This window comes from Bubalus bubalis, chromosome 12 (genome assembly GCF_019923935.1).
Source record: "Bubalus bubalis isolate 160015118507 breed Murrah chromosome 12, NDDB_SH_1, whole genome shotgun sequence".
Classification (NCBI taxonomy): domain Eukaryota; kingdom Metazoa; phylum Chordata; class Mammalia; order Artiodactyla; family Bovidae; genus Bubalus; species Bubalus bubalis.
The window spans coordinates 27773650-27801406 of record NC_059168.1 but is presented as its reverse complement, the minus strand read 5'-3'; the positions used below and the strand labels follow the sequence as shown (position 1 = coordinate 27801406).

The following is a 27757-nucleotide window of genomic DNA, read 5'->3' as shown; positions in this document are numbered from 1 at the left end:
ATTCTTGCCCTCTGGAGTGTACTTTCTAGAGGGACAAACATAACAAGTGAACAAACAAATTATAATTTCAAAAGGCACCAAGTGCAATTTAAAAAACAGCTCAAAACAAACAAACAAACAAAATATATTCCCAGAGTATGATTTGGTATAAAAATGGAGGCAGTAGGATAATGGAAAAAGAAAACCAGACTTTCTGTAAGCATGTATGGTGTTTTACTTTCAAAATGTGCTTTCATGAATGTCAACGCATTTTGCCACCACTCACTGTAGGGATGCATCAGTGTGCTCACTTACCCAAGCAGAAACAGAAGCACAGATGTGAAAAATGAGTTGTTTCAAGGTCCAGTCAGTTTCATTCTTTGGATTTCCATTTATCAGCTGGCCACAGAGAAACTAAAAAGATTAGCCACAAATTAGGGGGAGATATTTGCTTCCCAGGTGGTACAATGGTCAAGAATCCACCTGCCAATGCAGGAGATGCAAGAGATGCAGGTTTGACCCCTAGGTCAGGAAGATCCCCTGGAGAAGGAAATGGAACCCACTCCAGTACTCTTGCCTGGAGAATCCCATGGACAGAGGAGCCTGGCGGGCTACAGTCCATTGTGTTGCAAAGAGTCAGACACGACTAAGCGACGGAGCACACACACACATTTGCAACAAACATAACTGCCTCTGAAACAATAAGAAACAGGCCAGAAGCATAACAGAAAAATGCACCAAAGGAATGAATAGATATTTCTCAGGAAAGATCAAAAACCTGTAGGTACATGAAAAGATTCTCAATTTCAGTAACAATCAGAGAAACACAAATTTAAAGTATAATGACATACCACCCACCACACTAGCAGAAATTTAAAAGTTTGATAACACCAAGTATTTGTGAAGATATAAAGTAACTGGAAATTGCATGCAAGTACATTTATGTCTGGTGGTAGCATCCTTTGCTACAGTAACTTTGGAAAACAATTCATCATTACCTAGTAAATAACTTATCATTACCTATTGGACATACAAAGACCTTTTGCACTATCAGCTCCACACCTAAGTACATAATCGAAAGAAATTATAGGTGCAATGTGCCCCAGAACAGCAAAAACTTGAAAATAACCCAGATGTGCATGAATAGGAGAATGGATAAATGAATTTTGCTATTAATAAATGGGATAACATGAACTATAGTCACATCAATATGGATAAATCATCTACCAGGCTCCTCCGTCCATGGGATTTTCCAGGCAAGAGTGGGGTGCCAGTGCTTTCTCCGAAAGAATATATAGAATGGTACTATTTAAATAAAACTAAAAAGTAGAGAAGACAAAACAATATATTATTTAAGGAAATAAGCATATAGGTGGTAAAAATCATTAAAAATGCAAAAAAAAAAAAATTTAGCACAAAATTCAGAATAGTATTGGGTTGGCCAAAAAGATGTTACAGAAAAACCCAAAAGAGCTTTTTGGCCAAAACCAAATAGTTATCTTTGGGGAAGAAAAGGCAAAGACAAGGTCAGTGAAGGGCCCCAGAGGCTGCAAAGGTACCGGAAATGTTCTTCTTTTTAAAATTTGGCTCATAGGTACATATGACCATAGTGGAAAGGAGGGAGGGTAAGATTGATTTAAATTAATTCCAAAAGACAGATTGATTCAAGGGAAAATGACAGAGGATATTTTTTTCTTATGTCAAACAAAAACATTATCACTTGTTGGTTTTCTAAGGCAAGGAAGCCTGGTGAAGGCCTCACGAAGTATAGGAAATGAGTGTTAAATCCGAAGGACACTGGTTTGACTTCTGCTTTAAAAAATTAAAAATAAAAGCAAAATAGGTCCCTCTTCAGGCCAAGCTAGGTGATTCTAGTTGGCATGGCAGTAGAGTGGCTACAAGGGCCATAATTACAGCCAGGGAGAGGTCGGGCAGCTAGATGGCCATCTATAATTAAGCAGGTGAAGTCTGTTTTCCATGCTCCAGGCACACTGCCGATGGTCCCGGTGACCCCTCACCCCCCATTACAGGCAGTTCTTAACTTTCACATGTTTCGCCTTCAAACAATACACTGGCCAAACAGAGACAGTTGCCATCAGACAGCAATGACATTTCACAACAGTGCTCTCTGCCTACAGAGACCCAGAGCCACCTCCACACATTTGCCACGTACACCTGGACAGCAGTCACTCACTAATTCCAGGAACAAGTATTTCCTAAGCACCCCTGTTCACTGGCACTGAGGCCACAAAAGAACAACAGAGACCAAAACAGACACAGTCCTGGCCTGCTTAGAGTCTGAAGAAAGCATTTGTGCATTTATTGAATATTTTATTGCTCCTACCCCTTTTTGTTAAGAATGATGGATAAGGGAAAAAGGGAAAAGACTGGCTCTTGTGATAAGATGCATCTTTTCTCCTTTAGAGAATACAGCAAAATCAGCAAAGAGTCCTTGGGGGCAACAAAGGGTCCTATGTAGCCTCAGCTGTACCCTTCTAGCATTTAAGGAGGTTGACAGGCTGCCCAGGTGACCAAATGAGAAAAGAAAAAATAATAAGATGCTGGAATTATTACTAAAAAATTGTGCCTACACAATGGGACATGATGAGAGGATTTTATAATATACTTTTGTTTTCCGGGAATGGAATCTCCTATCATAACATTTAACTCAGTTATTCAGACTTTCAATTGTTTGCCCTTCAGATATGTTTGTTTGTTTGTTTTTTAAGTAAGGTATCATGCACAAAATTAGGGGACTGCAAACCTGGCTATTGGTCCTTCATGCATGAGAAGGTTAATAACGCTTATGATTTCATCTTTCTAAAAGGGTTGATCTTTTCTTTTCTTTGGGGGGAAGAAAGAGCTGGCTATGTGATGGCATCAAAACCACCATCTATGTGAAAGCTCTGAAGGTAATTTCAAGCATTAGGCAAAAGGTAGGTCAATGGTGGGGGAAGGCAGTCACCCACCTTCCTAGTGCCCTCACCTCACATAGGCAGTAAATGGTTTAACCTGTTCACAGCAATCATCAGCCACCATAGTGAGAAGCTATCCACCCAAAATCAAACCCTTTCTTGGGGCAAGAGGCTAAGAGGCAAAGAAACCTCCATTTCTTTCTACTTCTGTAGCTTCCATGTAATACCCTCATAAGTCTGAGGAGAAAACCATTACCTCTCAGCAGACATGACAAGCATGATGAAATGATGTTTTCCTTTGAGTCAGGGATCTCTGTTGCTCTTTTCCTTCTCCCAGATGGGGCTGCTTACAGACGCACACCAATGAACCACTTTTTAAGTGAACTCCACGTTCATCTCCATATAAGAGAGAATTAAGGAGCAAAATTGGTGTTACAAGAGGTTATTCCTCTTAAAAGCAAGGCTTCCAGGATAGGTTCACACAATTTGGGGTCCAGTCAAATAGAATCCTTCCTTAGATCTTTGGAAATAAGATTCAAATTTCAACATTTCCATTTTTGACTAAATTTTCCAGAAATAGAACTATTCTGTATATCGATATTGAGGTCCAACTTATTCTCTTTTCCCAGTATTTCCCTCTTTTTCTCTACCTCTTTTTCCATGTAGACCTTGGATTTTTTTTTCAAACAAAATAAACAGTTGTTTTATTATTCTCCATTTGTAGATGCTTAATGGAAGCTATGTTACAGATAATCTGATCTTCAAACTGGGGCTCTGTAATAACCTAGAGGGGTGGGAATGGGCAGGAGGTAGGAGATTCAAGAGGGAGGGGACATAAGTACACCTATGGTTAATTCATGTTGATGTAGGACAGAAATCAACCCAAGATAGGAGAAGGCAATGGCATCCTACTCCAGTACTCTTGCCTGGAAAATCCCATGGACAGAGGAGCCTGGTGGGCTGCAGTCCATGGCGTCGCTAAGAATCAGACACGACTGAGCGACTTCACTTTCACCTTTCACTTTCATGCATTGGAGAAGGAAATGGCAACCTACTCCGATGTTCTTGCCTGGAGAATCCCAGGGACGGGGAAGCCTGGTGGGCTGCCATCTATGGGGTCGCACAGAGTCGGACACGACTGAAGCGACTTAGCAGCAGCAGCAGTAAACCAATCATCAATCAATTAAAAATAGATATTTTTAAAAGAGAGAAATCTCTTCTACAACTTTTTTTAAAATGCTCACTCAGTTTCTATTTGAATACCTACAGAGATGGAGAAATGTATATCGATATTGAGGTCCAACTTATTCTCTTTTCCCAGTATTTCTGCTATTTACTGCTGAAATGTACCTAACTGCTAATGAGTAGTTACTAAACGAAGCTTAAAGTTCCTCCCTGTAACTGCTACCCCTCTGGTCCCTGAGCTGCCCAAGAGCCACAGGATAAGTCTTTCCCCTATTCCTCTTCGCTACACTTGAACTTCTTAAGATACCCAATCATTTCTCACCGACTACTCAGGATCCCATGCTTCATTGACGAATGATTGAGTCTTGCTCCTTGGTGTCAAGTATAGAGAGAGATGAGGAAACACTGTCAATGACTCATACCTGTATTCAGAAAGTCTTCAATCTGGGAATCCAAAATCCCAAGCATTCACTGAATCACAGCATCTTAATGCCTTTGATGCAATCCAGTTGAGAGCCAGAAACATGTAACAATTCGTTCACCTTCAACTGACTGGTTAGAAACAGGGCCAGGAACAGACTCCAAGCTTCTGATTTCAGTAAAGGGGTCGCTCACACTACACTTCATCATTGAGCTGTTTATGCTGAATGCAGTATAACTAACCAGGGGCCATGTGCCCAGCATGAGGAGGCCCTGTGATGATGAAGACTCCTGCAGACTTGCTTGGAACCGCCACGATAGCTAGTCTCACAACGGCTTTGGGTGATCTGAGTCCCCAGCAGACAAAAAGGTCCAACTACAGAAATGGCCCTTGTTGCCAGTCTGGCTTTGTGTAGTCCAGATGGCAGGACAGTGCCCTGGGCTCAGCACTGCTGTGTCACAGGGCCAGCCAGGAGCCTCATGTGCACTGAGCCGGCTCTCAGCTTGAAGCCCGTGTTCCAGAAGCCTCTGCCCTTGGATAATTTGTGGCTCACTGGGGTAGGCAGGGTACAACCAGGACTCTAGTTATAGATACAATATAAATATCTGAGTACATGCTTGTATGGAAAGACACAGAAGAGTGTGGGAGCAAAAACAGTGTGTGAACCGGTGGGTTGCAGTGGGCCAGCTGGCGTGGGAAGGTCCCCAGGAGGAGGCAAACTTGAAATCAAATTTTGAAAGAACAGGGAAGTAGTTGAATTAAAAGGGAGGGGACAGGATATTATAACTGGGGACTTGGTGTGCGTGGAGACCCTGAGGTGGCCTCAGAGCACCCCTAAGAAGTACCAGGCATAGTTTAACCATGCAGGTTCACTCCCACCCGTGAAATTGACTGTATACTGGAATACGAAACAGCTGATTATCCAAAGCAAGGTCAGACCAAACACCTTGTTTATCTCCATAGTTTCCTTTTAAAGTGATACTTTCTCCTGTTATTTCATTTAGGCACACATTCATTTGTGTGCCAAGTTAAAAATTATGCCCCTACTGTGTACCCAGCACCTAACAGAACTCCCCCTGCATTTCCACCTCCATTAAAGGCAGGTGCAACTTGCCTGCCTCAGATGAGGATCACAGAGAGGTAAGTTCTAGCAAGGTCCCTGGGTGAGTTACTTTAATTAAAGCCCCAGGAACCGGGAGAAAATTAGCACAGTGGGGTCAAATTCAAGCACCACTCAATACTTGAGGGTATTTATAGACAAGCAAACACAAAAACAAAAAATCCAATATCCCAACCAGTTGCTTTTTGTTTTCGTGGTATAAATTGGTGCCTGTTCTCCTAGCTAAAGAACACCGATGCTATCCATTTTGACCTTCTGCAGGTGATTAAAGCTGGGACTCGAATGCCAGGGCCCAGGGAATTGCCTACGTCCCTAAGAATATGCCAAGTGCCCTTCCAGCTCTTTTCCAGAAGAAAGGACAAGGTGGGGGGAAAGATACTAAACAAAAAAGGATCGAAAGTTCTTGATTTTGAGGACAAAATGATAGGAAGTTGGGGAAGAAAAAAGCAGATTTCTCTGTTAATTTTCAATCCTACAGAAACTGGTTCAGAGAGGAAATCACAGGTCTTAAGAGTCTCACTACTCAAAGTGTTGTCCAAGGATGCGTGGCAGGGCATCTCCTAGGACCTAATGAGAAATGCAGCAACCCAGGCCCCACCCCAGGCCCACTGAATTGAATCTGCATCTTTACAGGATCCAAGGGATTCACGGTCTTAAAACTCCTTAAGCCTCAATTTTTCCATCTGTAAAATAGGGACAATGAAATGGCAGATCCATTAGGCTTTAAAATAATCTCTGTACAGAGATTTGGCTTAAAAATTTTTGTCCTCTCTCTCTTCCTCCTCCTAGGTGCCCAGCTCTGAGCAAACTTATCTTGGTTTTAATTCAGCCCTGCAGAGGGCCATAGGGTCATTAGTCCCATTTCTCTCTCTCTTTGTATACCAAGGAGGCCATGGAGGTCCAAGTGAAGCAGCTGCCTTGTTGCCAGACACACCCTAGCTTGAGAGTTCCTCGAGGGCAAGACCTACGTCTTTTACATCTTGGTTTCTCCAGCTCTTGGCAAGGTTCCCGGCAGGCAACAGACTCTCCATATACATCTGTTGAATCAGCAGTATATCCAGTAATTAACTAATTGTGGAACAAAAGCTAAAGTGCAGGTGTCTATGAAATCCTAGTCCCAGTAACACATAGATACACCTGAAAGTGGACTTAACTTCTAACTTCATTCTTTCTGACAGTTGCCAAAGAATTTCCACCTGGCTATTAGTCGAAGCCATGAGTTCCTGCTGCAGAAAACAGTTCTCTGAACTAAACATCACTATTAATTTTCAGGAAACAGGCAAACTTGAGTGTCTGTACAGTATGAATAACCCACTGGCAGCCAATGTGCTAGGCAGAAGGGACCGTGGAGATGACTAAACTTGGAACAAGCAGCAGCTGGCCCTAAACTCTGGAGAGCGCTGCCTAGTGCTAATAAAAATACCTGCATGGGACTGTCCGTCAGAGGTGAGCAGCCTCTCAGTAGCAGGAGTGGGCATGAAGAGGCCAGCAGCTTCCTGGAATGAACGCTCTGTGAGCATCATTCATCCATCACTTGTTCCATGGAGTCTGGCTACTTGGCCCACCTGCCTCTACATGTCAGAAGCACATAGTCCTTGGAGACAGGCACATGCTGACAGCATCCTTAATTTCAGCATATCCCAACTCCAGATCAGAGATGTCTTGAGTGACATGAAGTGGGTGTCATGCATTATTTCTGAGCTCGCTGCCCTTAGACATTCATGCTGTGGATTAAGCAGGTCATTCCTCTCTACCTAGGTCTTCTGAAACCTGGCGCAGCCTGTGTTCATGGGCAAGTCACAGTCTCTTTGTATATGGGAATGGTAACATTTCTACCTAATTCTTTTTTTTTTTTTTTCAAATTTTCTAATTGTTTTAACAGCTCATGCACATCACATGAGAAAGAAAACCAAGATTACAGACATTGACAAAAATGGTTCCCCCTTTTCTGATTTCACCCTTTCCCTTCCCCAGAGACAACTCTGGTTCCCAGCATGTGGTATATCATGCAAAGACAGCCCACACACCCCCAAGCATGTCCATTAGAAGGTGCCTAGGGGCAAGGATTTCTGTTTTCACTGTTCACTTCTCAGTCTCTGGTGTAGGGCTTCCCTGGTGGCTCAGAGGGTAAAGAATCTGCCTGCACTGTGGGAGACCAGGGGTCGATTCCTGAATCGGGAAGATCCCCTGGAGAAGGGAATAGCAATCCACTCTCATAGTCTGGCCTGGAGAATCCCATGGACAGAGGAGCCTGAAGAGCTGAGTTCATGGGATCAGAAAGACCTGGACACGACTGAGCGACTAACACACTTTCTGTGTCCCCGGTACTGAGAAGAGTAACTGCCAAAGGTGCCCAAATAGTTCTATGTTGAATGAATTAGTGTGTAAGTCATACGTATGCCCAAAAAGTTCACATTTTGGAAATCAATTCATGCATGCATGTGTGCTAAGTTGCTTCAGTCGTGTCTGACTCTTTGCAACCCTATGGACTGTAGCCCACCAGGCTCCTCTGTCCATGGGATTCTCCAAGCAAGAACCCTGGAGTGGGTTGCCATGCCCTCCTCCAGTGGATCTTCCCAACCCAGGGACTGACCCCGAATCTCTTTCATCTCCTGCATTGGCAGGCAGGTTCTTTACCACTAGCGCCACCTGGGAAGCCCTAAATCAAGTACTGCTGCTGCTGCTGCTAAATTGCTTCAGTTGTGTCCGACTCTGTGAGACCCCTGAGACGGCAGCCCACCAGGCTCCCCCATCCCTGGGATTCTCCAGGCAAGAACACTGGAGTGGGATGCCATTTCCTTCTCCAATGCAGGAAAGTGAAAAGTGAAAGTGAAGTCTCTCAGTCGTATCTGACTCTTCGCGACCCCATGGACTGCAGCCTACCAGGCTCCTCTGCCCATGGGGTTTTCCAGGCAAGAGTACTGGAGTGGGGTGCCATCGCCTTCTCCAAGTACTACTCTGCCTTTATTATATCTTCTGATTGGATGTGCCTTCAGTGGACAGTGGCTCTGTCTCCTCAACCAAGAAAAGAGGATAACTGTTATTACCTGCGTTTTGGGGTTGCCGTGGAGCTGACAAGAGCATGTGGAAGTACTGGAGGTTGTCATTTATTGACTGAATACTCCAGAAAGAGCAGTCCCACTATACCCTGTTCTCCCAGTAGCTACCCAAATGATCAAACACATCATGGTGCTTACTGGTGTAGTGTTTGCCTTATTGTTTAAGAGTACAGATGCCCTAGAGCAGGGACCATCTTCATTAACTCTATACTCCTAGGGCCTAACATTTTTTAGATAAGTAAATAAGGGACGCTTTAAATGAGGGCCACTGAGGAAGAAGGTGAGATAGGAGATTCACAGACATTCGTTCTTAGCTATATGTATGTGCCCAAAAAAAACACACCTTCCCAGGCCCCCAAAAGCTCACACCAAAAGTTTATAATACAGGAGGAAGATAAAAGGCCCAGTGTGAGCAGCTTGAATAAGATGGTAAATGCACTTGATTGTGAGAATGTGAATGTTTCAATGAAGCTAGGTAATAAGAAAAATCAATAAAACTGTCAGCACTGGCCAATTTCAACTGGATAAAAGAATAAAGTAATTGGTCCTGAAAGACAACTCTCTAAATTAAGTTAGATGAATGGAAATACCCTTTTGTTTTAAGCCAAATCACAAGGACATCAACAGCAGTAAATGATTAAATTATAAGCCACTTTGACCCAGTATGATCTGAGCTGCAAACATGAATTTCCCGAAACGATCTTCTTTGTAAGACACAGAACTGATGTCTAGCAAGACAACAAAGACAGAATAGGAGGCCACACCAGGATACCCGGTGCTTGCTTCTTGACTAAGGATCTATTATAAACCTATTCTTTCTATTAAACTTATTTATTCAATATGACTATTCCTCCTTCAATTACTTCATTAGTAAAACAGGCGCACAAGTCAACAGAAAATAGAAAATGCACATCTACGCTCCCATAATGGCCGAGAGGAAGGAGGCTTTGGTAGTGATCCTAAGGAGCTCTGCTCTCCACACACTCAGGATTCAATTCTGTTTCTCATCTGCTAATGGTTGGCATTTGGTGTTGTTAACTGTGGATGATTCATTTCAGAGGAACTGCTGTGCATCTCGAGTCTGTTTGGAAGGAAATGAGGGTTTCTTGGCTTATTTCTCATCAAGCATTTTAGCATTGTCTCTCTTTGTGACATTATAAACCCCTTAATGGGAGTTTGGTCCTCACTGCTTTCAAGCTGACTCTCCCTGTCTCATCTGGTACATATGGCCACTTCCAGGAACAAGCATTTATTTCATCAGGACAAAGGAGGGAGCCAAAAATCTGGAAATTAATAGGCTCATTCCCTGAGTCTTGAGTTGCAATAGCAAGTGAATATGTGGGAGTGGGGGCAGGGTGAGGTACACATTGCAAGAATAATGGTTTTGAACATCTGGCTTTGGTTAATATTCACTCTTATCAAATGCTGAGGCTGTTTTCTGTTCTCCACATGCTACTGGAGAATCCAACTTGTCCACGAATATCTGGGGACCCTGTGGGGTGAGCAGGATCACGACCTTACTGCCAGAGGCACCTCACAGGAGGGAGACCCATCAGCTCCTTGGAGCAGTGCCTGACTTTGAAGTCCCTTTTTTGGGTGGGTTAGGGGTCCCTTTAACATATAAAGCAATGTTTCTCATTAGAGACTGAACAGAACTTGAAAAGGATGCGAGTGTCAGGGCTTGATGCAGGGACACCAGCTAGATAGGCTGGAGAGAAGGAGAAGGCCTAGGGTGGTAGCAGGCTTACCATGGGACTCCATGAGATTGCTGAAAAGACCACAGAAGACCACAAAGAAAAGACCACAAAGAGATGCCTGTAGTGGTCTTGTCCTTCAAATCACCCAAGGCCTGTGCTTAAAAATGTGCTCTCTGACATAACCCAGACTTCACCATACTTGGCCTAGAATATCCCTCCTCCTGAGTGGCCAAGGTGAGTGAGAGGCCTTGACCATGAAGACACATCCAGAAAGAACTGCCCTCAATCTTCAAACACAGCTTAATCATTTATTTCATTTCCTTGTTTGAAAATTTCTATCTGCTACACTGTCTTTGTTTGGAAGCTCCTTGAGAATACAAATGGCATTTGTTTAATTTGTAGTGTCTATCCTGCTGGACATGGAACAACAGACTGGTTCCAAATAGGAAAAGGAGTACGTCAAGGCTGTATATTGTCACCCTGCTTATTTAACTTATATGCAGAGTACATCATGAGAAACGCTGGGCTGGAGGAAGTACAAGCTGGAATCAAGACTGCCGGGAGAAATATCAATAACCTCAGATATGCAAATGACACCATCCTTATAGCAGAAAGTGAAGAGGAACTAAAAAGCCTCTTGACGAAAGTGAAAGAGGAGAGTGAAAAAGTTGGCTTAAAGCTCAACATTCAGAAAACGAAGATCATGGCATCTGGTCCCAACACTTCATGGGAAATAGATGGGGAAACAGTGGAAATTTATTTTTTTGGGCTCCAAAATCACTGCAGATGCTGATTGCAGCCATGAAATTAAAAGATGCTTACTCCTTGGAAGGAAAGTTATGACCAACTTAGATAGCACATTCAAAAGCAGAGACATTACTTTGCCAACAAAGGTCCGTCTAGTCAAGGCTATGGTTTTTCCAGTGGTCATATATGGATGTGAGAGTTGGACTGTGAAGAAAGCTGAGCGCTGAAGAATTGATGCTTTTGAACTGTGGTGTTGGAGAAGACTCTTGAGAGTCCCTTGGACTGCAAGGAGATCCAACCAGTCCATTCTGAAGGAGATCAGCCCTGGGATTTCTTTGGAAGGAATGATGCTAAAGCTGAAACTCCACTACTTTGGCCACCTCATGCGAAGAGTTGACTTCTTGGAAAAGACTCTGATGCTGGGAAGGATTGGGGGCAGGAAGAGAAGGGGACGACAGAGGATGAGATGGCTGGATAGCATCACCGACTCAATGGACATGAATTTGAGTGAACTCCTGGAGTTGGTGATGGACAGGGAGGCCTGGTGTGCTGCGATTCATGGGGTCACAAAGAGTCAGACACAACTGAGTGACTGAACTGACTGACTGATTCTGCCTTACCAAAACAAAGAGCTTCAAAGCTGTCTTTGATAATGATGACATGATGCTCTCTACACAGAATGGTCTTCCCACTTCTTCCTTGTCAATCTGGTATACCTAACTTTTCCTTTTCAGCCTTCAAGCTTTGCTTCTTTCTTGAGTTTCTCTGGGTTATTCTAAAGCTTCAACTTATTCCCATTTGGAGAACTCCTGGTAACACCAATTAAGCACTCAATGTGATATTATCTTGCATTTGTTCTCTAATGCTTTTGTCCTGCAGGTGTCTTGGATTCCTAATGGAATTGCAAGCCCTTTGAAGGCAAGGGCTATGTGCTCTTACAAACACCATTTCTCATTTTCCACTTCCCAGTCCCCAAATTCAGCATGGACACCAAACTTGGCATATTTACTAAAATGCATTAGTGAATACTCTTCATCTGAATGTATGGTTCTGCTTAATGATCTGATCATCAGAAGGCACTGGATTAAAAAATGAAGAAATTCTAAGGAAAACAGTACAATTCTTATAAGCTAAAGATTCAGTGGGACTCTGGAATTGGAAAGATGTTATCTAGATAAAAAACCACCAGTGGCAGAGTGTCGAGAGGAAAGCCTGCTTCTCTATTTCAACCCTGAAGGCAGTGTTCTAATGCCTGCCATGGACACCAGGTAAGAAAGATTATTAATCTGCTGGGATTTGAGTCTGATCAAGACTTAGTTATGGATGCATCTTACAGACAGCCTGAAAAGGAGCTGACCATTTCTAAACTGGGACCATGTAAGTTTTCATTTCATTTCAGTGGGAAAAAGATCTGCTTATTTATGAAAGGGATTCTTTGGGTCATCTTTGGATTCAAAACTAAAAACTTTACCTTCCTCTTTCTATAAAAAGCTTCCTGAAGAAAAGAACTAAATTGTTAAAAGCAGTGAGGAGGTGTTTGCCACATAGGCATGGGGGGACTCATTACTGGGGCCCTAAATCCAGGCAGGGCCCTGAATCATAGCCGGGAATCGGAACCAACAGGGCCTTGTGATCACCTGTTTGGCCTTGGGCACTTGACCTCTCAATGTCACCATCTCCCGCCAGGAGATGTGTGTACTTGCTCTACACACATTATCATCTTAGAAAGAAGCAAAGCGTGTTTGATCATGTCTACCAGTCTATGCAACTTGAAAAAAGTCTAGAAGAGAGCTGCAAAGATGAGACAAGATTTCTAAACTCTCTATTCAGAAAGGTTAAGGAATTTGATTGATTCAACCTGAAGAAGAGAGATTTAATAACCATCTTTGAATATATGCAGGCTTTTTACCCAGGGCTGATGAGAGTGTGGGGACCACATGTTCTGTCTGCACTGAGCAGAGAAGGTACAAGCCCAGGCTTAGGAAAACAGACATTTTTAGCATTAAGGGAGACAAGACACAGACAAGCTAATGAATGTTCTTCTGGGGAATACTTCAGTGGAAAAGGGTGGTGACGAAAGAGAAAGAAAATGGGACAAAACTATGGGAAAGTCCAAACTCTGCAAAAAGCAATCTCATAGCCCCTGAAAGATACAGATATTATTCTATGAATTTCCTCTTTGGCACCTTGCTGTATTCTTGGACCTTTTGCTTATGCCATGCCCCAGAGTCAGAAACTTGCCCTCAAACTGTTTCCCTGGATACCTTGCCTGCTGCTCCTTCCTGAGCACTGGGTTAGAGTGTTGCTCACCTCTCTGCCTTCAGGTCTCCAGGGCCTTGAAGATATTATCGAGCAGCCCCTTCATGTGAGTACTCTGTCCTTAAAGCAGTCCTATCACAGTATCAAAACCTACTATACATCCTATTAGCCTCATTGATGGCTGAGAAATCTGAAGCTCTAAGCTAGGATTTAGGAGTCCATCCGTCAGTGCTGTCCACTGGTCCACTGACTGACGTATTTCTAAGGCTCTCTCTTTTTACTCTCTCCTCTCCTCTCCCAGAGAGGAGACTGAATGCTTTCTGAAGCCTGTGGCAACAGAAAAAAGAAGACAGGGCTTGCTTTTTCACCCACCTCTTCATCTTCTACTTCCACAATATGTATTAATTTCCCAACCTGATCTAACTGCAGTATTTATGACAGATGTATTGCAAAAATCTTTCCAATTGCCTTTATCTCCAGCATTTTATTGGATGAACAGTTTGGGGACCCAAACATACCACTGAGATCCACTTCCTGTCCTTTATATTATTGTCTAAACTCTGAAAAACTCTCCTGGGTGAACATGACACCTGGATGGAAGGTGGGAGAAGAAGAGCCTAGATATCTCTAGGTCAGACCCTGATTGCCCCTCCTCTGGGAGTCTGCAAATAATGGCTCATTATCATATTACTATAAAGAATAGAAATAATATACAAATCAATCACAACAAAGGGAAAAATATTAACTAATGTCTACAACAGGAAATAATTATTTGCACAATCGAGAATTACATACATTGTTTTTTATGCTTCTGTTGCCTAGGCTTATTATGCTCTGATTTAAGTATCTGGTGAGTCTGTAGTGCTGTATTTACCAGGAAGCCCCATGGTCATTGCTGCTGCTGCTGCTGCTAAGTTGCTTCAGTCGTGTCCAACTCTGTGCGACCCCATGGACTGCAGCCTATCAGGCTCCTCCATCCATGGGATTTTCCAGGCAAGAGTACTGGAGTGGGGTGCCATCGCCTTCTCCATCATGGTCATTACCTATGATAAAAGCAAACACTAAGAGGCACCCAGTGCTTCTCCAGTGATCCAGTGGGTAAAGAATCTGCCTGCAATACAGGAGACACAGAAGACGTGGGTTGGATCCCTGGGTCGGGAAGATCTCCTAGAGGAAGTAATGGCAACCCACTCCAGTATTCCTGCCTGGAGAGTCCCATGGACAGAGGAGTCTGATGGGCTACAGTCCATGAGGTTGCAAAGAGTTGGACACGACTGAGCAACTAACGCACAAGAGGCACCCAAGTCTAGAGCAACACATAAAACATTCTGAAAAGGTTTACTGCATGGGATAATGTAGGTAAAGTCCTTGGCACAGTACCTGTCAACCCCTTCTACTGGTTATAGATATTAGCCAGCTTTCAGCTTGAGCTTTGATAGATGTCTCTTCAAATTATACCAAAGATCAAAACTGCATGACCAGAAATGACCTTAACTGTTATCCAGCCTGACCCCATACGTCTGAGGTTAGGTCGCCTGATTTAGCTAAAGCTCATACCAGTCAAATCCCATTATGATGAACTACACAGGACATGCAAGCAATGGAATTTTATTAGACAGTTAGAAATCACATTAACTCCAGCTCTAGCAGACGTAAATGTCCAGGCTTTCCACAGTGTGTTAGCAAGAAAAAAGAATCCTTTGGCACATCCCAGAAGAAGGGGGTGTATTCACACAGCCTCACCCCCACATCTTTCCCTGAGCTCTTTGCTATTTGCATGTGGTGTAAAGTTTGTGCAGTTGCTATGAATATCTTTTTTTCCATTGATGGGACTGACTGGAGCACTTGAAATAGGCAAGCTGAAGGGATGCTTGATGGCAGAATAATAGAGCAGTGAAAATGTCAGCTGTGCCTCATTGCAGCTCTCTTTTTCACCTTTTCTCAGAATACAGAGTCAGGAATTTTCACTAAAGAGTAGGACTTAAATAAGAATCAATGAATGTCCACAGTCTGGGTGTGACAAACCTGTTTTTCCCTGGACCCTTACCATGAAATCAAGGTAGCAAATGTTGTGGCTACTTATTCTCCGTTCCTCTTCTCACCCTCTCAACCTTTCCAAAAACGAAACCACCTTTGGACCACGAGTCCTCAACATCCCAGAGCAGGACTGGGAGAACAGATGCGTAGAACACAAACAGAATGCACCAAGATCAGCTTCTAGGAAGAGATTGCTGGAAGTCTCTCCCACTATCCAGAGAAATAATTCCAAATCCAGGAACAGCAAGAAAAAAGAGGAGAAAACTTCTCCTTTTCTTCAGAGCAACACATGCTAGCACTTTACTGAGTCTGGCATGTGTCAGCATTTCCAAAGTAAACCCTGTTTTCTTTAGATGAAAGAGATAAAAAAAAAAAATAGACTAAGAATTCAGTCCAATGAAAACTGCTTTGGTCATTCACATGCAATAAGCTGTGGAAGCAAGAAGAAAAAAACCAATTGCCTCTGATTTATTTATTCATTCATTTGTCCATATCCTTTCCTGATAATGTAAAAAAAGGACATCTTCTATAATTTGCAAGTCATTAATTTTTTCAAAGGAAAAATAACCAAGCCTCCCACTGATTGCCCAGCATATTGGCACAGGAAGTACATATTTAATTAATTATCCTGTTGCATGTAGAATTATGTAAGGGAAAAGGGGGATTGATTTTTCCCATCAAATGTTTCACCCATATTTCCAACCAGGAGACCACTATAATACTGTGAAGTATGGTAAATTTGGGATCAGTCATTATGTTTAAGTAACACAAGGCTTTACCTTACTGGGTGCTTTATTTCTTAATCCCATTTTATTATTTTTTTGCACATCTTGAATATTTCATACTAAATATTGTTAAATCTTCAAATCTTCTACAATAGTTTTCTATTCTGGGCTGTTCAGAGCTGAGAGTAGAGAAGGAAAGTTGGAAATGCCACAATATAATTGCAATAAAGAGCAGAAAATAAAGAGACCAATTTTGGAAGAATGTTTAAAGTTTTAAACGTATGCCAAATAATTGAGATCTATTATAAGAGGACTGACTTCTATTATGAGCTCCATATATGCACAGTTACTGAATTATTCTGAACACCTGTTGAAATCAGGTGTTAACAGTCAAATAAAAATCACCAGGCACACCTGTCAAGTGCATCTTTTGACCAGCTCCTTTGAATTTCCTTGCATAATCCCCCCTCCATTACAGAATCTTAAACTAGAGCTTTATCCCTAAAATTTTGGGGTTGTGGCTTTGGCTTATAATCCCCAGTATTCCAGGGAGATGCTGTAAAAGGCCCAAGTCTTGCAGCCAGGAGCTGTGCCTTTCCCTTTGAACCACAACCTCTAATCCCCATCTTTTCTCATTGCCAAGAGGAACCTGCCTTGCTCATCCCATCTTTCTGCAGTGACATTAGAGCCAACTGTTCTGTCCCCAGCCCTCATAGAGAAGAGGAGAGGAAAGATGGTCCCTATAACTAAGTTTCAGTCCTAATTCCCAACCTCCTTAGAGCCCAAGTCTGCCACCACCTCCCTGTTCTCAAGTGCATATGTCTATCCCAAACTCCTCATTTATCCCTCTTTATAGAAGTAACATTTCTATTAAAGCTCTAAAGAAATAGGATTCTGAAATTTGATACCTCATTTATTTCATTTCTGACTACCCTTAGACCAACTGGTTTTACTTCCGTCCAACTGCACAACACAAACCCCATGCGAGCTTCCCAGGAGAGGCAGCCACCCCTCCAAAGCCTGCCTGGGCATCTGCGCCCGGGAACGCCTGCTTTACTGGTCTGACTCTGTAAGACGAAAATCTTCCCTCAGCTCCACCAGAGCTCACAGGTGGCATGGCTGGTCTCTTTTGGTACATAGGCGTAAACATCTTCAAAATAACCTTTTCCTTTACACAGTGCCAATTAATTACATGTTGCTGTAATATGTCCCAGCCAAAGATGGAAGGGAGAGACCAAAAGACAAAAGGATCAATGGACGAGAACAATGACGAGAGGTCACACTCTCCTACCTTCACCTGACGACCCCGAGAGATCAATGATCACATACACTCTTCCTTCTGGCTCCAGATCAATCTGCAATTAAGAAAATGACAGTAACTCTGTTAGTGCATCATGGGGGCAACCTGAGAGTTCATGACACTTCCAACCCAAACTGCTAAAACCTAGAGTCACAGCTCCATTCAATCCATCAACCTGCAACATGAAGAGTGCTGGGTGAATTAGGGATGAGGTAGAATCAGCATTTATGGAATGTCTACTACGTTCCAGATGCACTAATGATGAGGTTTGCTACATCCCCAACAGGCAGTGCCATCCCATGGGTTCTCAACTGGAAGCAGTTTTGCTGCACAAGCAAAACGTGACACAAGGAATTGCACAGGGACACTTGACACAAGGAACACTTATGGGGGGACACAAAAATATCTGGAGACATTTTTGATTGTCGTTACTGAAGAGGGAGTGGTGCTATTGGCATCTAGCAGGTGGAGGCCAGGGATGCTGCTAAACATCCTGCAGCAGACAGGACAGCCCCCACAACAAAGGATTATCCAGCCCCAAATGCTGACAAAGTCAAGGTTAACAAACTGTGTTATCTCGTTTCACAGGTAAGGAAACTGACCTCACCATTCCAGGGTAAATGGCAATGCTGAGATTCAATGCCAAGACTGTCTCCAGAAGCCCCTATCCTTTATACGACACAAATTGCTCATGGGAGATTAAAAAACAAAAAAGGCAAAAGACATTATTCCCACTCTCAAGGTGTTTATAATCTCATTGGGAAGTTAAAAAAAAAAAAACAAACAAACAACAGAGAACAATGCCAAACCCAGCTTAATGATGAGGAACAGAAATTAACTGATATAAAGTATTCTGGTGAACCTGAGATCAGTATAAAAGAGCAGCCTGGGCAAGAAAGGGAAGGCATTCCAGATGAAGGCAACATCATAGGCAAAGGCTGGGCATGTGAGCGGGGCTCGTGCAGGACTGAAGGACCCCATGCTCAAGGGTGTGCTGGCACCTGTGTTTGGCAAACCCCAGCCTCTACCAGGGTTGGGAAAAAGCCAATCCTACTAAATTCTCACCACCAACCTTCTCCACCCACCCTCATACCCTCGTTCCCCACCTCCTAATCCAGCAAGCTACTTCTATACAGAAGCAGGCTGATGAGCAAGGTCAGAGGAGCTGGGCCTCTTGTAGTCAATATCCTTCCGAGGTCTGAGCTGTCCTTACAGAGAGTGTGTTCTCCATGAGAGTAGCGACTCTGGAAACCCTGGATCACCAAGTAACCCTGGTAGCCACCCCCGCCTTCCATCTGCCTGTGCAGAGTTCCAGTTGGCTCAGTCGTGCCAGGCTGGACTCCTCAACAAGCTGTGAGTTTCTTGAGGGAAGGAACTACTAGCCCCTCCCTTTTTTGTCCATGGTCCAGCAAAGAGCAGGCACAAATTTAGCAAGTACTACTTAGGAAGGGTCAGCCTGGTGAACACCTCCTCCTCCTCCAAGGTCAAGATCAGCTATTGCCTCCATTCTGAAGCTTTTCCAGATATTCCCAAGTCAGAATGAATTACTCTTGTGTTCTCATAGTACACACACATATCTCAATCACGGCCCCTTATCAAGCTATAATACACTGTCAGTATGTCTCTATCGTCAGCCTGACAGAGACTCTGACAATCCTCTTTGCACCCCCAGTGTTTAGCTTACTGTCTGCTGGTCAGGAGACACACCCAATAAACCTCTGCAGAAGTGGGGAAAGGCTCTGTGTCCCAGAGCCTATTCTGGGATTATTCACTCCTTCAAGCCCCTTCCCTAGGCAGGAAGGAAGGTAGGTCATTTGTACTAAAATGATATTCCAAAGAGGCACGAGGGGAAGAAGAGGTAGCTATATACCCGGAGCACCGGAGACTCTCTCTGAGGTAAAAACTCACGGTGAACTAATGCTGTTTGGGTCCCTGCCCCCAACATCTTGCTCCACTCCTAATCCACATTCCCTGAGCCATGTGTGAGCCCCACTTTCTTTCCTGACTCAGCCTTTCAGTGGTTGAGAGGGATGACAGTTTCCCTCAGAATTTCAGTTCCACCCACAGGGGTCTTTGATGCCCCTCCCTGCCCCAGATGAGGCCCCTGTGATCTTTTAGGCACACTCTCAGGGCAGGGAGGGAGGGAGAGCAGAAAGCTCTCAGGTAGCTCCACAGGGCCCACTCACTGAGCTTGAGATCTTGAGTTCGGGGTCCAATGGGAGCCAAATACCACACTGATGATGCCAGGAGATGACTCTCTGCACCCCTTCTGCCCCAAGAGCCCATGATTTCAGGTTTTTGGATAATGAAAATGTTCTCCAGCATTCTTACCACTAGTACTGTCCCCTGCCACAAGCATAACCTGGGCCCTGCAGCGAATTACAAACAGGAAAACCATCAGTCGACTCCACTGAACAGAATCCAACCAAAATCCCGTCCCTGCCACAGTTCAAAAGTCTCAGGGGCCCCCTTGTCCAAAAGCATGGAATTTAAATAATGTATGCCTCTTAGAGATTAGATCATTCCTATTAAACCCTGCCGGCAAAATGAAACACTTTCTCATATCCTCCAAGTCAAAGATTTCCCACGACTGTGGATTTCATTGGCAAAGTACAATGGTATCTGAGAAAAGCAGGGAGGGAGACAGCAAAGGAATGAGATGGCCGCGTGGCCTCTTGGAAGGCAGGCTGCATGCCTATCTTTGCAAAAGGGGAGTGAGAGCTTGTGTCAAGGGGGAACAGGTCATTGATGATAAAATGTATTAGGATATTAACATTCAAGATAGCAATCAGAAACCATTTTAGCACCCACTGCTGCTTCAATGCCGATGAACTGCATTTCTAAACAGAAAAATAGAAATTAAGCTATTAAACATGCCAAGAGCAACAAAGAGCTTTGCAGCCTGGGCAGATGGCCGCGGAGTGCTGGCTGAGCCCCAAGCAAGCTGAGTGAGGAGGCTCTGAGAATCCATCCAGAGTGGTGTGACTTCGACGTGGATGACTGGAAGGGTTATCTGGTATAAAAAGGGGTGGAATGCGTTGCAACTTCATGGCCAAATTAGCTTAATCACAAATTCTGGTCCCAATTACGTGGTGCGGATAATGAAGCAATGTAGGTGCCCAGCCCTGCAAAACCCCTGCAACCTGAAAGCCAGCATCACCACCAGGCAACTGGCACTACATAAAAGCAGGCCTCCTCCCGCCGCCCAACCATTCCCAGAGTTTCTTCTCAGTTCCTTCTCGCAGGCTTCAGGTTCCTCCCAATTCTCCCAGAGGCAACCCCATTTGTCAAATCGCCTTGAATCTCATGCCTTTATTTGATACACTTTCCCAGATACTATCTCCGTTTTTGACTATGATTCTCTTTCAACCTTCAGCTGAGGCCAGAAGCAAAGCAGTAGAACCGTGGGGGAGATAAACACAACCTTTAGAGTCAGATCAGGACTGAATCCCAGTTTTGTCACTTATAGGTCAGTCAATTATGTATTCTCTTTGAACCTCAACCTCTATCTCTTCATCTGTGAAACAGGTTGCTGTGAAAATTCCACAAGACGCACATACAAAGCCCTTGGCACTTAGGAGCTACTCAGTATATAGTGGTTAAGAGTGAATTTGCTGGCTCTCCGGCCTGAAGCAAGAAACTGCCTCCTCCAAGCTTCAGAGTGCTCCTCAGTGAAATGGAGCCAATAACAGGTCCTGTGACAGGCTGTCCTGACGTAAAATGCGAAACCTATGTACAGTTCATAGCATGGTGCCTGGCCCAGAACACTCAGTAATTGTTGCTGCTACTGTTATTAAAGGCTTCCCAGGTGGCTCAGTGGTAAAGAATCTAGCTACCAATGCAAGAGATGCAGGAGACTCGGGTTTGATCCCTGGGTCAGGAAGATCCCCTGGAGGAGGAAATGGCAACCCACTCCACTATTCTTGCCTTGGAAATCCCATGGACAGAGGAGCCTGGTGGGCTAGAGTCCATGGGGGTCACAAAACAGTCAGACACAGCTTAGTGACTGAGCCCGATGACAGTTATCATTCAAAAGTCAAGTATTTAAATTTGCTACTTAATCCGATGTGATGTTCTTTCTACCATATCAAACTCTCCGTCCACCCCCCACCCCCGCTACAAAGCATTTTCTTGCCCAAAGTTGATGTTATTTTATGTATTCCAGTACATCTGATGATTTTACAGTGCTTTGAGTTATCAGATGTAGAACCAAGGTGAGAATGTTGCACCCTCCCCTGGCAGGAAACCCAGGGGCAAAAAATGGCTATAGCCCCTGTTCATCAGAGGGTCATGAGGTGATTATGAGATAAGAAGTGGAGGATGACCACATATTGTCTCTACTAGGCCTGGGACACTGTATTGAGTTTTTTACCTGAATTAGTTCACCTAATCTCTTGTGAGGGCTTCCCTAGTGGCTCAGACGGTAAAGAATCTGCCTGCAATGCAGGAGGCCCAGGCTTGAGCCCTGGGTCAGGAAGATCCCCTGGAGAAGGGAATGGCAACCCACTCCAGTATTCTTGCCTGAAGAATCCCATGGATAGAGGAGCCTGGGGGCTACAGTCCACGGAGTTGCAAAGAGTCAGACACAATTGAGCAACTAAACAACAACAACAATCTCCCACACATATTCCCCACTTTTCAGATTGAAAAACTTGGGTTCAGAAAACTTTCAGTGGGATTCCCACACAGTGCTGCTGCCTCGAGCACACAGGAGAGATGACTTTGATAGGGTTCCATCTCAAGCCCCATCCAGCCCAGAATGGGCAGCCTCTGGCTGTCCTCTGTGGGTGTCCTTCTCAGGTACAACTGACCTGAATACCTCGTCTATCCTCTGCTTCCCCCACTTGGGGAAGGTCTGGGCATAAACAAGATTTCCATTCCTGCAAATTCGGTACAAAGCAACAGGGAAAGAGCTCAAACCATCGAAACCAGCAAAAAGCCATCTCTGAAAAGCAAAAAGACCTGCAGGCACTCTTTTGGATGGTGCCTGACCCTTCACAAAGTCCTTCACAAGCATTATTCATTGATTCCTCACAATTAACCTGTAAGGTAACAAGTATTATTAGCAACATTGTAAGGATGAGAAAACTGAAGTTAAGGAAGATAAACAGGCTAGTGAGAGCACACACAGCTGCAGGGGCAGCGTTCACATGGTGGTCTCTGGGGGCCAGTCCTCCGGAGCTGAACAGCGGGGAATGAGCGGCAGAGTCAGAACCTGCCCCCTCAGCTCCCGCCTCTCAGCAACCTCTGTTCCTCCCACCACACCACACCTGTCCAGCAAGAACTCTGACCACTGGGCTAGCACCCCACCCACGCAGCCGCTTTAGCTGTCACTGCTGCGTGCACCGTGCATGCCTACGTTTGGGGGCAATGGGGCTTGAGACAAAGGAGGTAAAAAATTCATAGTCAAGCTTCCTCCTAACCATAGGCTCCACTTTCACTGAAGACCTCGAGGCAAACCTCTCCTTAGAACAGCCCACAAGGGTCACAGAGGCCCCATCTGAGTTTCATTTCCTTTTCCATCTGTTGTTAGGCACTAGGGCCTGAAAAGAAGCAAAAGGGAGAGAGTGGGTCAGAATCCAGGAAGGAGAAGGAGGCTGCACCGCCCCTGTTACACCAATTAAGTCCTAGATAATAGACTGTTTCTTGTATTTCCTGGAGGAGGGTGGGGAGTGAGGGAGGAGGAAGTGGGAGGAAGAAGGAGGGAGAAGACTCAGGGTTTCTTTCTGAGGCAGAGGACCCACTTCCCAAGGCCTGCATCCTCTTTACTGCTGGCTCTTCTCCCCTGGAGACCCCCTGGACACACTACCATCCCTAGAGGCACTGGGCACGGAAGAGGCAAGCCAGATCTAGCAGGAGATCTTCACGCAGCAGGTGGCCTGCCTCCTAGCCACTGCTTCTGGAAGGCAGTAAACGTGGAGACCACAATGGCTGCTCTCAAGCAGCTGCTGGGTGCTGATTTTGGAGTTAGCAGCCAATTAAACTAAAGACTCATTAGAGGAGTTTGCTGCTAGCTTGATGGGTAGAGATCACCGGCTGGTTAAAAAGCAGAGGTTACACATGTAATTAAATATTTTTAAGAGTTCCACTCGGTTCACAGGCTTCCAACAGTACTTACTTTCATGAAATAAGGGGAAAAGAGGATGGCTTCTATCTCAAACACCTTCCGTGGTAGTGCAAAGATATTATGCAGACTTTCGTGTATATCCTGCAGGGCAAAATTCCGCCTGTCCAGCCCACTGGAGGGATTTAATAATATTTATAAACGTTGGCGCAGTGGATGAAAAGAGGATCTGTACAACTGAATTATGGAGATTATTTACTTGGGAAGCCATCACATAACCACGTACATGCGTGCTCTGTCATGTCTGACCCTTTGCGACCCCATGGACTGTAGCCTGCCAGGCTCTGCTGCCCATGGAATTTTCCAGGCAAGAATACTGGAGTGGGTGGCCATTTCCCACTCCAATATTCCCCACTCCAGGGAATCTTCCCAACCCATGGATCGAACTGATGTCTTCTGTATTGGGAAGCCATCAAGCTGTACACGAATGTTCCTAGTGGCCTCATTCATAAGAATCAAATGCTGGAAACAACCCATATGTCCAAGAACAGATCAACGAATAAGTAAACCAGGCCGCATCCATACGATAGACTTTTACTCAGCAGTAAAGAATGAACTCCTGGTACACACAACAAACCGAATGCTACGGGAAAGAAGCCAAATACAAAAGAGTACATACTCTATGATTCAATTTACATAATGTTCTAGAATAGGCAAAACGAATCTATCATGACAAAAAGACTATCAGTGATCTCCTGGAGGTGGAAATGAGAACTGGATTCAATGAGGCATAGAGGATGACTGAATGATTTTGAGTTTTGTATTTTACAATGGTAAAGTAAATATTCAATTTTTTAAAAAAGAGGCACAGAAGAACTTTTGGGGAAGATGAAACTTTTCTATATGTTGATTAGGTGGTGGTGACATGAATGCATACATTTGTTAAACCACATCAAGCCACACACTTCAAATGGATGCGTTTTCTTGCATGTAAATTATACCTTAATAAAGTCGTTTTCAAAAAAGGAAAAGAAGACATCATTTCACATAAGGATTGCTCTACAATTTTTCTTTAAATAATAAATCATCTTCCCACCCTCAGGGCATTTAAAATTTCATATTCCATTTTTAAAAATAAAAGGGTTCATTCAGAGTTTTTCAAGAACACATCTGTCACCCAACATAATGTACACCTACCTGTGTAGGCATATATTCACACACCCACCCACGTGTGCAAAACACTCACAGCCACCTTCTCTTGTCTTTCTGTGATCAAAATACAGTAATAGCAAGAAAAACATCCAAAATGTAGGTTCTCTGCTGAATTATTTAAATCTGTCTTTCTGTGTGTGGATCTCAATTTCCTCGTATGCAAAACAAAACAAAAAAAATAGGCCAAATGTTCTAGAATGGCTTTTAATGACCTCAAGGACCTAAATATCCATGATCAGGAGACACTTGAATAAATCATGGGAAATCATTCAGTAGGTGACTATGCAACCCTATAAAAAGAAGGAAAAGATCTAAATGGATTGACCTATATGAAACTATCTCTGGGTTATAGTAAGTGGGAAAAAATATAGTGTAATGGGTATATTATGCCAGGCTATCATGTGAATAAAATGGGTGATCATATGGGTATACAAACACACACACACTCATACTCGTTAGGCAGAGATTCTCTCTAGAAAGAGGCTTAATCAACAGGAATAGAAACTATAGTATTGAGGGGCCAGAAATCAGAAAAGGAGCATTATTCCTTACTCTATGGTCTTTTGAACCATTTGACTTTTAAAATCATGTTCCTAACCTGTTTGCAGGGCAGGAATAGAGATGCAGACCTAGAGTACGGACTTGTGGACACAGTGGGGCAAGGGGAGGGTGGGACCAGTTGAGAGAGTAGCATTGATATATATATATATATACCGCCATGTGTGAAATAGCTAGCTAGCAGGAAGCGACTATATAGCACAGGAGTGCAGCTCAGTGCTCTGTGATGGTTTACAGGGGAGAGATGGGGGATAGGAGGGAGGCTTAAGGAGGAGAGGATATATGTATACACATGGCTGATTCACAATTTGTACAGCAGAAACTAACACCACATTGTAAAGCAATTTTACTCCAACTGAAAAAAACCGTGTCCTTGTGTGAACTTGTCACAATATTTAAGTCAACACCTTTTTTCACTACCTATTTCTAACCTCCAGTCCCCCGGAGAGTAGCTTGCTTCCGCTCCCAGACACATCTTAAATAAACGCCCCTCAAAACTGGCTGACACATTGCTTGCCCATCGGCCATAACCAGGTCCTAGATACCAACAGCAGCAGCCACATCTCCATGTGGAAGCCCTGTTGGCTGAACTGGAGGCCTGTTACAGATTCCAGCTCCCCACCGGCCACAAAAACGGAGTCAACTCAGTTAGCACCTGCTTCCTCTTTTCAACAGGCTCAGAAATAGACCCAGAGAGCTGGCTCCCTCTGATGACAGAGGTGGCTAAAAACAAATAAGTCTGTGTATATAGATGCTTTCCTGAGCTGAGAAAACATCCAAAAGTGCCAAATCTAATGCCAAGGGGGTGCGATGGCTTACAAAGTGTCTCCAGGTCAGGGTGTCATCCTCCTCTCTTCTTTCAGGGATGACAGTGTATGTGTAAACCATGAGGAGATGCTAAATGCAAACAGTAGGAAATGCAACCACTTACCCCCAGTATTTTGAAGTGAAAAATACTCACCACCCATCTGCACTTTGCATTTTGCTTTACAATGCTCTCTCTCACTGCATAAACTTGTATCCATGTGTTTTATTCCATGTTTCCTGATTTTCACACTAAGCCAATCACAGTGAATAAGTGTCAAGGCTCTGAAGCTGGCCTAACCCCAGCTCTGCCTGTCACAAGCTGTGTGGCCCCTGCTTCAATTTCTTCACCTACACATTTAGAATGTCAGTGTGACCTGTTTCGGAGTGTTGTGAGGATCAAATGAGAGGGTAAAGCACTTGGAGCTGGGCCTGACACACTGCTAGAATCCTCTCAATGTCAGCTGTCAAGTCGTTAGGGTTATTGCCTGCCTAGACTTTGAGACCCTCTGGGGAAGAGTCACATGTCCCTTTTAGGGGGAGGAGGGGTCCACAGTTCTTGATCCAGGACTGGGCTCATGGCAGGGATTCAGTAGAGACTCCACCTGGAATTCAATGGATCCACGTAGAACAGAGCCAAGCCTTAGTAAGGAGCTCAAGATTGTGCAACCAGAAAATTTATCTCCAGACCAGGGACTTTTCTGTCTCTATAATATCACAACTTAGTAGGACCTTCACCAATGGCTCACAAAGGTGTTCAGTTCCTGACTCCCTTCAAAACCTAAGACATTATAACTGTTATTTAACACTTTGAGAGTCTCAAAAAGAGAGACTCTTTTATTCATGCTAATAATCACAAGTCTAATAAACACCCTTTACTGAGCACTTCACAAATGTTATCTGGATGAGAGAGAGTCTTATCTTAACCATTTCAGGAATGAGAAAACAGATTCAGGGATTTCAGTGGCTTGCTCACATCCTCACAGCTTGAAGAAGGGGAGCCTGCATTAAGGCAGGGCTCTCCAACTCCCTATCCAATGTTCCTGTTACCTTGGGCCCAATCAAAGGTAAGGACTCAAGGAGATCTTGGAGAAAGAACACATTGTGAGCTGTTCATGGAGCCCATGCTGTGTGCATGAAGGCAGAGTTGCTTCTTGGGAACAAGAATGATGAAAGTAAAGCTTTTTCATTGCTCTTGGAGTTCATAGTTGAAGGAACACCAATCCCACAGCAAAACCACTAGGAGGTTTGGACTATAAGACACAAACACAGGGCAGGATGCCCAGTTTCAGGGAGTGAATGCCCTCCTAGAAATATTGCTGTATTGAGATTTTCTGTATAACAAGTCCTATTTGCCACTGCTTTGCATCATAGCATCATTAAGTGACTTCCCTGGTGGCTTAGAGGGTAAAGTGTGTGCCTGCCTATAATGTGGGAGACCTGGGTTCGATTCCTAGGTCTGGAAGATCCCCTGGAGGAGGAAATGGCACCCCGCTCCAGTACTCTTGCCTGGAAAATCCCATTGACGGATAAGCCTGGTGGGCTACAGTCCATGGGGTCACAAAGAGTCGGACACGACTGAGCGACTTCACTTGCATCATATAGTTGGAACCATGCCTGATGAGGAAAAGAAGGGTTTTATAAAAATCACAGAGGCATGAAAGCTAAGATTCAT

General features: G+C 44.1%; 1 protein-coding gene across 4 annotated transcripts in view; it reads right to left on the bottom strand.

Moving 5' to 3' along the window:
- PRKCE (protein kinase C epsilon) overlaps positions 1 to 27757 on the bottom strand; it is a 543326-nt gene that overhangs the window by 315311 nt on the left and 200258 nt on the right. For all 4 annotated transcript variants that reach the window (XM_006054783.4, XM_025262285.3, XM_025262284.3 and 1 more), the window contains one exon: positions 17436 to 17499. In XM_006054783.4, the coding sequence (XP_006054845.1) occupies positions 17436 to 17499 (64 nt within the window). The remainder of the gene's footprint in view (positions 1 to 17435; positions 17500 to 27757) is intronic.